Genomic DNA, 12,218 nt, shown 5'->3' with positions numbered 1-12,218 from the left:
ACAGAAAATTAAGAACAGGGCCAGATCTAAACGGTTTGAGAACTGCTGGCTTAACCCAAGTGTCGAGAGAGAAAAAAAATGCACATATTCATGAATAAGAGCATCTGTTTAAAGAACGCAGAATCCAGGACAGATGGTTTAAAACCATGGCCTGAAACTCATGCTTACAATCATCATTTAAAACAGTAAATATAATTAAACTTCAAGATTAAAACTTACTTCATGCTTTGTTTTAATCTTCTCCCAAAGAAAGATGGCTTCTTGTTGGCCGTTAACCATTAAATCCAATCAATTTTGTAGTTAAATGCAGCTTTTGCCGCCCTTTCAGTACATTTCGCTAATCAAGAGGTTATGCTGCACTCTAGGTACTTTAAAAGTTTGAGCTATATTCAGGTTCTTTGTGATAAACAGTGGCGAGCTGCATCCTGTTTATGAGATAACTTCTTGCGGTTTGTGCCAACTGAATTGGATAGATGGAATTCAATCACAAGCCTCAACACTGGCATTTCTAAGAACCACCATTTAACTAAACATCTGATGTGGATATAAGAAATTTAACAAAATTACTTTTAAATGGCTTGAGTAAAAACCATTATTTGTGTCTCATCAACAAGAAACAGATGGTAAGTAGTTGCTTTGTAAGTTTAAATAAAATGAATAAAATGGAGATGTTGAAGGATGATTTACTAGACAGGAAGCAGTGCACACCTCTCCTTCTCCTTCATTTCCCAGTAAATTTTCTCAGTGGTCAGAAGTTCACCGAGAAAAGCAAATAATTCAATAAACTACAAACGATCTCTGCAGCTAGAGGGACGATTGCTGACAGAGCCTCTCTGTTACCTGTGGTTCCAGTTGCTTAAGCCAGTAACTTTTGCCTGGAACCGGCAGGTTTCACTTTTCTTTTGCACTCTAAGCAAAGGCATTCTGCTTAACAGTTTGTTTCAAGTAAATTATAATAAAATTGTAGGGAAGAATTTAAACCCTCAAGTTTAAACAGCCATACTAGAATTGGATTTTACTCTCAAAACCTACTATCTTTCTCTATCACACAGTAATATTCCAACGTGATGAGAAAAGTAACCAAGTGGCAAACCAATCAGAACACCAAATCAATTTTTTTCAACTGAGTCATTGCAAATTCAGCTCCTCTGGCTGTTTTCACAGTGAATAAAAGCAACTCCCCAACCTTTATAGCTCAAGAATAGCGGGGCAGTTCAGTCTTCCTCCCTTCTCCTTCATCCCTGCTCCCCTCTCTCCCTCCCAGCCTATCCCACACACATTCACACCCTGCTTTCTTTACCTCTGCAGTTACTTTTGGCACAGAGTATCACAACATCTTGGACCAAAAGCAAATTTGAATAATTTCATAAAGAGCAAAGAAAAAGCAGAATTCCAACTTATATCAGCTGTTGCTTGCACTGACTGCTATGCAGGAGACAGACAGACTGCTCTCTTGCACACAGGACTTCCTAGCCCTGAAAAATACCCATGGTGACACCTCTGAGGCCGTGACCTCTCTGCACCCGTATTTGCCACAAAACCAGTGTTTCTAGAGCAGCTGATGCATGGTTGCAGCACCCTGCCGTGCAGGAGCGACCTGAGGACTCCCACTCTCAGTGACTGGGGACAGAAGACGCTGAGAGGGGATGGTACCCAGGGGGATTCGCTGGGTTAGAAAGCATTTGGTGCTCTGCGCTCTGAATGATTCCTGTTTGAAGGAGCCCTGGAAGGACAGGCACTCTCACAAGTCACCAAGAGAACATGCAAAAGACAGGCTTTCCCCAAAGCAGGGGCAAATCACCCATGGGAAGTGCCTCTTGGAAAGCAATCGAGAGCTAACAGTTGAAACCACTGTCCTACCACAGTAAAACACTCTGGAGGAAAAGGAAGAGGGACAGGAGGATGATGAGAGTTAGAGGAAGGTACAAAGGATTACACCTTAAGAACATTCAGAAGCTCTTCAGTGTCTTGGGAGGACAAAACCAGCACACCATCCTCCTGGCAACACAAAGGCCACCAAATGTTACCAAATGGGATCCCCAAGGACATTTTAGCTGACTCTTCCCACCTGACCTTTGAGCAAGAGGGCCCCAGAAAAAAACAGCTGCCCACCCAATCCTTTCACTCACTCCTACCTGCTGAGCCCGCAGCAGAGCGGTCCTCCTGTACATGTAATCCTCCGATTTGATCACGTACACCATCTTATAGGAGTTCAGCTTGAATTTACACTCCAGCTTGTCCAAGCTCTCCACGTTCTCCATGGACTTCTTACTGTTTCCCTCCTTCCCTTCCTTCTCCTGCTGCTCCCGACCACGCTGACACTTACGGATCCGCCTCAGATTCCTGCAAACCAGAGAACCCCTTTTGGAATTAGTGCTCGCCTTCTAGTACCAGGCTGGATGTAGCTGGTAGATCTGTGCTGACCCTTTGCAAGCCTGACAAACAACTTGGAGCACAACTGCCACCGATTAAAGTTATCCAGGCTCAGACCCCTACAACAGGTCAGCCCACTGGGTTACCTACTTCTGAAATGACAGCTATTAGGCACCAACTCCCTGCTCATGAAAAACCTTTACTTGGTACCCACTGCTTTTAGATAGAGGGTTACTTTAAGCCAAGGCAGGACTGCCAGAAAATAATCTGGTGAGTCAATAGGCCTCACCCTCTCTGCCACCTGTGGACCATGCCATCTCTCATTCACTGGAGAGCAGGAGCCTGGGGTGGACCCACAGGCTTTTAGGATAAACAGCAGCATGGTACTACTACTACGCCACGCTGCCAGGGTAACGGCTTCTATAGTGGCATCAAATCAAAATACAGGAGAGCCTGAACACCCAGCACTGTGATAGAGCACAGTTGCTCTGCCCTCTATGGCCAAATACAATCTATCAGGCAGGGTTTATGGCACAGCCTGCCACTTACCTGGGCAGGAAGACTGGTTTCTGGGCCAGGTGCTCCCGGAGCTCAGGGGAGGTAGAATCAGAGTTGACGTACCGCTCCACGTAGTCTGACCAGCGCTGCAAGTGAGCACACAACACATTAGCCACTGCTTTCCCACCAAACAAGGAATGATGCTTAAGGAGGGTAAGATGGAAGTTTTACAATGAACACACGGTCACCTTTGAAGACTCCATGCATTTCATTCCCACAAAGGCAAGTACAACGTATCACTATGTGGTTTGGGGGACTTTCTAATATAGGAAGAAACAAGAAGGATTTGGCTACTCACATCACTGAAAGCTTTGTGTTGTGTTGCTGAAGTTTCTTTTTTCTTGCGCTAACAGACTCTGGACCACAACAACTGTCAACTGGACATCCTTGTCCAGTGCACCCTTGACAATCACAGTCAGCTCTCTGGACAAGCTGCTCTTACCTCTGCTTCTACTGGGTCATCAGAGTTCTCCTCTTCTGTGTCCAGCAGTTCAATGGTTAACTGAACTTGACCTCTGCTCTGAATGAACATCAACTACAAAGCAAAAGGCAGAAGGGACTTTAGTAAGAGGTTTCAAACAGAGAAAAAACTCTCCACTTCTCACTAGGGCAAAGAGAATGAAGCAAATTACATAGTTTTAAGGCAAAAATCTGTGCCTCCCACATTACTGACAGCAAAGGGAAGGGAAAATGCTAACCAAATTGCACAATCTTTGAGGAACAGAAGTTTAAAAGCTTTCCAAAAAGGGTTTTTTCTCCCCCCCCTCTTTTTTTTTTGAGGGGTAGTGGTCCCTCTTGAGCCCCCAAGATAAGTTTGAGGGCAAGGGAAGAGAGATTATACATGAAGGCTTTTATCCAAAGTATTTTACTAGCTCAAAAAGGGCCTGACCACTTCCTGCATCTTAGGCAGGGGAAGTATGGATTTGATTAGAACAGCGTACCAGGTTTATTTAGCAATGAATGTAGTCAGCGATGATTTAATGCCCAGTCAGTATTAGCAGATCTCTCCACAGTCTACAAAGGTTGATACACCAGAGAAATTGGAAAGTTTTATCTAATAGATTAAAATCAGTGAGAGCAAATCAATCAGCATGATACAACCCTAAGACTTTGCAAAACACAAGGGATATTCATTGCTGTTACAGGAAACATATTTCTCCCTCGCTTCATCTCTCCTTAAAAATCCCATTTCTGAGAGGCCCTTATAGGAACATTAACATCTCTATGCGCAGCTCCACTCTGCCTGTTTCGACTCACATAAGTTCTGCTCCAGATCACAGTAAGACGAGTAGTAAGTGGGTTCGGTGCATCACTGAAAAGATGCTCCTATGTGCTAAAAGCTTGGGACCTGCCACCAAAATTCTCCTGTTAATTTTCAGAGACACAAAAAGTCTCAGAGGCCTCAGGCTCGTGGGTGGCTAAATAAAGCTCCTTTTTTAAAGGACTGGTGTCTCTCCTTCTCACAAGACCTTCCTCAAACCTCACTGCTTGCTGCTTTTGCATGCAGGTTCACAGCCATGGCTTTACCTTGAAACAGTTCTCCTCCGACATGAGCTGCTCAGCTTTGCGCTGATATGTGGCCTCCAGAAGAGTACGAGAAGACTGAGAAGCGAGAAGGCCTCCAGTTGCTCCATTGTTATTCTCTGACAGGTAGAGATCTGTTACCTGCACGCAGATCTCGTCGCTCACTATATGTTGGAGCTGCAAAAAGGAAGAACAGAGAAGGTGTTTGTGAGGACAGTGTTACAAGTCCGAAGGGGGAAAAAATACCTTTGTGCTTAGTGCCTCTTGTCTTGCAGAAGATGTTTCTCCTCACCTAAGGCACTTAGGAAACCCTGTTCAGGGGGGCATGCAAAACCCAGATGGCCTGTCAAAACCCTGAGCAAGACAGTCAGCTGGAGGAGTGAGGATGTCTCCAAAACCATATTTTTGTAACTGGCATCAGCAGATTTTGATGTTGAAGAAAACAGCAAGTAAAGCTAAGCCTCTGTCTTTGTTTACCAGCATTTTAGGTTTTATAAATACAGAACTACAACTAGTAAGAAAAAAGGCATTCTTTTCATCTCCTGAATTAAAATACACAGTAGCAGAATCGGGCAACCTCACTTCTGACCCAGAACAAGCCTCAGTCAGAGGACTGGAGTCTGCTACATGCCCATCTGCATAGATTAGAAAGAAGCAAACACATAACCATGCATTCAAGCCCTGGAAGGAAAAAAGAAAAAAAAAAGATGGGAAAAAAGATGAAAAAAGCATCAATTTAAGGGAACAGTCTTAGTATATTGCAAATGCTCCAGTTGCACATGATCTCTGTGGATTTTTACATAGCCACAGTATCTTCTACATAGCTGGCATCTTTTAAAAGACAGCAGGTGGCAAAGTAGAGCAATTCATACAAAGCTATAGAGGCAGGTAATGTTCTGATCAGTAGTAAGGTAGAAAGTTTTACAGCACCGTTATGTAGCATAATCTGTCCACAGTAAGGGTGTGTTTGAGAGATGTGGAAAATTTTAAATCAAATCCTCATTTTTAAGGATTTAAGGATTAAGTTTAAAATCAAGTCCCTTGACTGTCTTTTTAATTCAGTTTATCTCTAGATTGAAATAAAGAACTTTTAAAAAGTAATTCTATCCTTCTGAAAGAGGAAATACATTTCATGCAATTCTACTTCCAGCCTCTTGCATCTATTTTTGTTCTTTACGCTACAAGATAGAAAATCCTTTGGTCACACATTCTTCCTACCTGCTCAGTAAAATAGCTAGAGTTTAACAACCAAAATTAGTTTCTCAAACAATCAGATAAAAGACACAAAGCTTTTTAGAAAAGGCATTCACTGTCCTTACAAAATTGATGAAAATGAACTAAATTATTTCAACGTCATTTAATTCTTTTTCAAAGTTAAAGCAAGACTAGCTCAGGAAACACTCTGAAGGTGAATATTTACATCCTAAAGCTGCTGGTGAACAAAAACCAGAACTCTACATGCATAGAGAGGAAATTCTCAGTAATTTAAATACATCAAAATGTATCCTTTATCCTTTATTACCTCTCTTTATATCACCCCTAGAGCAGGGTTTAAAAACACCCACAATTCACTTGCTGAAACCTGAAATTCCATATTCATGCGTACAGTACTCCCCCTTAAATCTGGACCAGGACTTTTATTTCAGGAAAAGACCTGCCCGCTCTCTCTACCCTGGTCCATCCACCCTCCAGGGTTTGCTGGCGGTCACCTGTCGAACAATGCTCTGAATTAGCTTGTCCATGGTAAAGGCGATGTAGGCATGAATGGTGAACATTTCGCGCAGGGAGTCCTCGTACTGCGACGAGTCCATGTTCCCATCCAGGAGATTGCGCACCATGTCCAGGAATGCTGGGTAATAATCCTCAACATCAATATCCACTGCAACAAGAGAGAACGAGAGCGATGAGCACATATAACCCTCAAGAAGGGTCATTCCCACAGGACAGCTCTGTTTCTAGCAGCAAACAGGCCAAGAGTTTTGGTCCTCAGACTGCTCTACCCAGTCAAGGAGAAGGGTTACTGGAACAGTCTTAAATTCATCTTTTATAGAAATTTACGTGGGATATTTTAAGGCCCCAGGTCCATTCATAATCTCTTGATTTCTGGCACTGGCCTCCTCCACAAGGCCTTTACTGCTGAGAAACTTTTTAGAACGCTTAAGGGACTCGATGACACTTTAGATATGTAAGGGAAAAATGAAAGCTCTTACGAAGCAACTGCTGTATATTTCTGTTCTACAATTGCTGGTTGCTATTTGTGTCCCACATGCCTACACCTTCCCATCTCCTCCCTCAATTCAGTGCAGTACAATGATAACAAAAGAAAGATTTTCACCCCTTTCCATCAAAAAGGTTCACCATTGTAACATGCCCGGAGAAACCAGGTAAGCTTCGTCAACATGCTACGAATAGAAGCAGCTATCTTCCCAAACCTCACATCAGAAATCACTCACTAGGCTCCTTCAGTCGCAGCTGGATTGCAGGACTGTCGCTCTTGTCTCGCTTTATGCCTAGCACTTCCCTTTCCCACTCCCTTTCCCGTGTCTCCTCTTCGATTTGCCGCTCAGCCTGGGTGCAGATCCTCAGCAGCCGCAAGCACAGGATCTGATGCAGTCGCATGAATATGTACCAGTTGTTGTTCACATAGAAGAGATTGTAGACCTCATCCATGCCCCGCAGCTTCTGGGCTGTTGTGTTATTGAACATCAGCTTGGTTTTGGGAGGACTGCCTCCAACACCATTGTGCTTTTTTGCAGCCCCAGTAGCTTCATCCACATCCATTTCTTCCTCTTCTTCCTCTTCCACATCTGAGAGTTCACCTCGCTGAGCAAACAGCAGGTCTGGAATGAAGTGATACATAATCTGCTTGATTTTGTACTTGTCTTCTTTCTGGATTCCTGTCTGTCGTTTCACATGGTGGATGATGAGAGAGGCAGCATCTTCCAGGATCTGCTTGTCTTCATAGGCTAACGATAGGTGTGGGCCTGTGGGTACTCCAGCATTGTCTTCTGAAGCCTGTTCTTGTCTCTAAGAAGAAAAAGCACAGCGCACAGATCAGTTTTTCAAACATCTCCCAGCAACCAAGAACATTTTAGAAAGCTCCCAGTGGTGCAGACTACCTCTCCTTGCACCCTCTTGATACAGAGAAAGAAACCAAACCTTCCACTGAGATGAGTATGCTCTTCTCAGCAGGCACCAAAAATTCACAAATAACTTTTCCTGTTTGCACACCTTCATCATCCTGTTTCTGTTCAAGAACCTGCGGCTACTTGCTACCAACAAGTCAATGAGTCTGTTGCCAGAAGGCTTAGTCAACTACCCCTACTAATTCAGCTGCTACATAGCAGCAGTCACTTCGTGACTGCACAAGACTGGCTGCATTCATGAAAGCACAGTCTTCCCTCCTCAAACACAGGCAGCTACTTGTAGCCTAACACAGCCCCTTCTCTACGAGCATCCCACTTTCTTCAACCGCACCAGCATCAAGAATGAAGAACAAGAAGAGAAACTACATGTGCAGAGCATATAAGCTTGAGGGAAGGAAGCTATTGGTGATCATCTTACCTCATCATAGATGCTTTCAATCTCATTGAGGAGACTCTTTGACCTCAGGACCTTGGTATCATTCTGCTTGAAGTTGATGCCTTGGTGGTCCAAGGATTTCAGGTAATATTTCTCATTCTGCTCTCGCCAGACTTTATTAAATCCCCTCTGGGCTTCTCGCCATTCTTCCTCTTTCATCTTTAACCTTGGATCAAGAAAACAAAAGACCAGGATGAGTTAAGAGATATAAAAGTCCCATTCTGAGCATTTAAGGAAAACCTAGACCATGATAAAATGGGAGATTCCTGGACACAGTTGAGAAAAGCTGAATCCCTCATGAAAGGTGCATGAATGAAGGCTACCCTGTGGACACAGCTTTACAGAATAGGCAACCTGCACACGCTCTGCTGAGTAAGGCCCTCTGGACTTCTTTCACAGCAATGCAGCTCATCAGCAACTTGGCATCACTCTAGCCCCACTGAAGGGACATGAGAGCCAGAGGAGGTGGTACAACTCTCTTAGAAATCCTCAAAGAGATGCAAAGCTCCAGCTGCTGAGAAGTAGTAGCTTAGTCTAGATGATTAACGAAGTTGTTATCCTGCAGCGAGCACACCAGAGCTTCCTGAGAATCAACTTCAGAATCACCACTCAGTATTTCAAGGTAAAGCACACACTGCAGACCGCCTAAGGCAACACAGCCATGGCAGTTCAGGACCTGACCCACAGGGAGGGGAGATGTGACCTTGCAGATATTCTGGGGAAAACTGTTTCTCTCAATTGTCAGGGCCCTGAAACATGAGATCAACGCTCCAGCAAAGATGGTAAGTAGCTGGAAAAGCATCCAATTTTAGCTGGTTTTACGGGTGTTGCCTTCCATTTTCAGCAAACATCTCCTTGTTTACATGCCCAAAGCATAAGCAGAAGACATTGCTTTATTATAATCCTATACAGCCTCCTGCTTACACATCTCCTCAAGCTTCCTCAGGAGTTACAGAATTCACTCCCCGACCAAGTGAGGCTGACAACAGAAAACTGAATGGGAATCTGAGTGTAGTACAGACACTGCAATTTCAGCCAATGGTCACTTGCAGCAGTGGGATTTGGAAAAAGATCAAATTTACCCTGTAACAATCCAAACAGTGGAGATATTTTTCTCATCTTACATATGATGCTGACACCACTGTGTCCAGGGTTAGAAAAAAGCAGGGTTTAAAAGGAGACAATAAGAGTTCTACAACCCTCCAGCTGGGCTGGTGAAATTTTTGTTTAAAAAGGGCAATAACCTTCTTCTAGGTGATTATGATGAAATACGGCAACTGATTAGAACATAAAATGCATTTCTTAATTTACACCATTGACATGGACGTCAAAGCCTTTAGAGGCAGAAATTAGGTACTTTTCTATAAATCTGGATTGTGGATCACATGTCACGCTCCAGCAGAGCCCACAGGGCACAGTGCCAGAGCAGTACCTTTTCAGCACGATGGGAACAGCAACAGATGGGTTCTTCCGAAGGCCATCAATGATGTCAGCTGCTTTGTCAGCGTATATCCTCTGCAGAGCCTTGCGGTGGATCACCTCCGAAGTGCCACCTAGAGTGTTGTCCAGTCGGAATTTGGCTTGCTCTTCAGCAGACAAGCGTGACAGTTTCTTTTGGATTGCCTCAAGGACACGGATTGTTGCCAGGTTGGTCTCCAAGACAACATCCAGCTGAAATGAACGGTGCATTAGCCATAGCTGAACAGATAAAACACGATACTTCACAGAGACTAACATTTAAGTGACATGGAACAAGAAGCCACGCATGTTTAACAAGGTGTATTCAAGCAGTGGTTTCCACGTTTGGCTGTTCTGAAATAATCTAATTATACATTTCATCTGCTACCTATATAGTACTGTGCAAGAATTTAAAGGCTACCAGAATGATACCTTTGGCAAATTACATATTCCGTATGGGAATAGAATACAATTGACAGTTACTCTACAAAAGGATGTGACAAATCTGAGCATATTCAGGTAATTGCCAAGCCAACTTCTACTTCAAGTCAAGATGTCAATCATCTAACATCCTGAATGTATCACTTTTCAGATTATTACACAGGAATGCATGTTTCTGCACTTTACAGAGGCAGTAAGACCAAAAAAAAAAAAAAAAAAAAGCATAAAAGCATCAATTATACACTGGCCATTGAACATTTTCATCTGGAGTGATCTGAACAGAAGAGCCCTGCACAAAAACAGGCAGGGGTGACAGCTTAGAGTGAGATGCGGTTATTCAGATGCTGCTTCTTGCATTAAGAGTACACAAGGTCTTATGTAAAAAACAGGTGACAGAAACATAACAAAATGAGATTCTAAGAAGTAATATCTAAGATAAAATTACATCAAGATCATTAATTTGCTCACAGGACCCCAGGCTTTGCAAGGCATGAATCAGGGGAAAAATAACTTACCTCAAAACGCTCATCCTCGCACCTGTAGATGTGCTCTTCATATTGTGTCTTCTTGGAGCTAACAAATGTGGAATCTTCAGACCAGGAAGGGAAGGAGACCCAGGTATCATTCAAAACCTTTGAGTAAGACAGGGAAAGATAACCACTGCAGTGAGTCTCCTGAGGTGGGTCACAGGACTGAGAGACACTTGGCTGTCTATGAGCCCACTCTTCCGATAGGAGAGTCTAATTCTTCAGTCTTAAAATTGTCTCTCGTTTTCTAAGCAAAGATACTGCCCAGCATTCACAGGGCAAGCCCAAACGGCCAGAATGAGACATCTCGGCAATCTCAAAATTCATTAGTTGGAGTTGAGAGAGGAAATTTGCAAGGAGGAGAAAAATAAAAGTGGAAAAAAAAGCTTTTCCATTACTTTGGATGACCAGCTGGCTCTGGCTTGCTAACCATATGTACGATTCACCATTGAGAACATTGGGTGGTCATCACATTAACCGTGACTGTTACACAGTATGTGGTTTCTGTCTCTGAGTAAGGCTAACAAAGACTGTAAACTCATGCTCCTGTGACACCTTTGCCGACAGAGATGCTGAGCACCTGCAGGTTTCACCACCCCAAAACAGGAGCAGAGCATTCTCCAAACCTCCAAGAGGCCAAAAGCAAAGAAACAGATTTTGGCAGGCAATCTTGAATGTCAGGCCCAGTTTTCATAAATCTGAAGCCCTGAGTAACTAGATTCTCACAAAAAAGAAAAGTTTATAGCTGCATCACACAAGACACTTTTGAGAGACATGTTAGAACTTAGTTTAAAAACTTGTTATTTGTTCCTCCCCCTGGTAGTTTTCACTATCCTACCATCATTTCAACGAAACGCACTGCTAACTGCTTGTCTGGGGCACCCACATTCATCCTCCCCATCTTTCAGGGAACATAAGCACAAAAAACCGTTTTGTTCCTAAACTGCAATCTTTTGGCTATTTGTCCTAGGTGCCGCAGATGCTTGCAGTCCCCACAGAAAGGGATTTCTGGGATTCTCCCCCCTCCTCTAGCGAACACTCTTAAACAGCACGTTTCTTAACTGGCCTTCAGTAAGAGTCCTGCACACTCACGTCCCTCCAAGCATTACCTTCAACACCAATGAAGGAATAGGATCAGCCAATACACCTTTCCCACTTTAATCAAAAAGTGATTACACGCATTAAAGGACTCAATATATCTGATCCCTCAGCACGCATTGAGGAGACCAGCCTTGGCTCTAGACTGAGAAGTTTCTCTACAGGGAGCCAATTTCCCCAAGCAACACGCCATTTCTCAAGACAGAAGTCATCTTAGCATTTCAGGTAAAAAGAAAGAAGAGCGGGGGAGGATATGTCGGATTTATCCACAGAAAAAATGATTTTAAGGATGGATTAGAAACAACTCTAACAGTGGACTAAGCAAGAACTTAGTTTAAAAAAAAGTAGCAGTAATCTTTAATCACATACTCCCTTGTTACAGATCCCCAACATCACATTAAGACCATACAGAAAACTAGTTCTGTCATTTCCAAGCTTTAGAGTTTGTGCATTTGTACGCTTAATGTTTTCTCACATACACTGTTTTCCATGTAAAATATCTTCTGTATCAAATGCGCCTTAATTTTACCTAAGTAGTTAAACATCACAACTATTTGGTATTTTTTTCCAGCTGCTCCTCAAAGCATCGTGCAACCCTTTCGCAAGCTCCAGAGGAGAAGAGGCAAGGCCATCCATCAAAGCCACATGAGTATCAAA

The 12,218-nt window shown here is 43.3% G+C and overlaps 1 protein-coding gene across 1 annotated transcript in view; it reads right to left on the bottom strand.

Annotated features, from left to right (window-relative positions):
* SIN3A (SIN3 transcription regulator family member A) overlaps window positions 1-12,218 on the bottom strand; it is a 38,460-nt gene that overhangs the window by 2,050 nt on the left and 24,192 nt on the right. Inside the window, exons 12-20 of the mRNA XM_062583425.1 lie at window positions 10,452-10,568; window positions 9,470-9,708; window positions 8,020-8,203; window positions 6,909-7,482; window positions 6,165-6,334; window positions 4,459-4,632; window positions 3,374-3,466; window positions 2,923-3,017; window positions 2,136-2,343 (exon numbers count right to left, since the gene is read on the bottom strand). Of these exons, the coding sequence (XP_062439409.1) occupies window positions 2,136-2,343; window positions 2,923-3,017; window positions 3,374-3,466; window positions 4,459-4,632; window positions 6,165-6,334; window positions 6,909-7,482; window positions 8,020-8,203; window positions 9,470-9,708; window positions 10,452-10,568 (1,854 nt within the window). The remainder of the gene's footprint in view (window positions 1-2,135; window positions 2,344-2,922; window positions 3,018-3,373; window positions 3,467-4,458; window positions 4,633-6,164; window positions 6,335-6,908; window positions 7,483-8,019; window positions 8,204-9,469; window positions 9,709-10,451; window positions 10,569-12,218) is intronic.

Source organism: Rhea pennata, chromosome 10 (genome assembly GCF_028389875.1).
Source record: "Rhea pennata isolate bPtePen1 chromosome 10, bPtePen1.pri, whole genome shotgun sequence".
Classification (NCBI taxonomy): Eukaryota; Metazoa; Chordata; class Aves; order Rheiformes; family Rheidae; genus Rhea; species Rhea pennata.
Note: the sequence above shows the minus strand (reverse complement) of the source record. Positions and strands in the feature narration are given on the sequence as shown.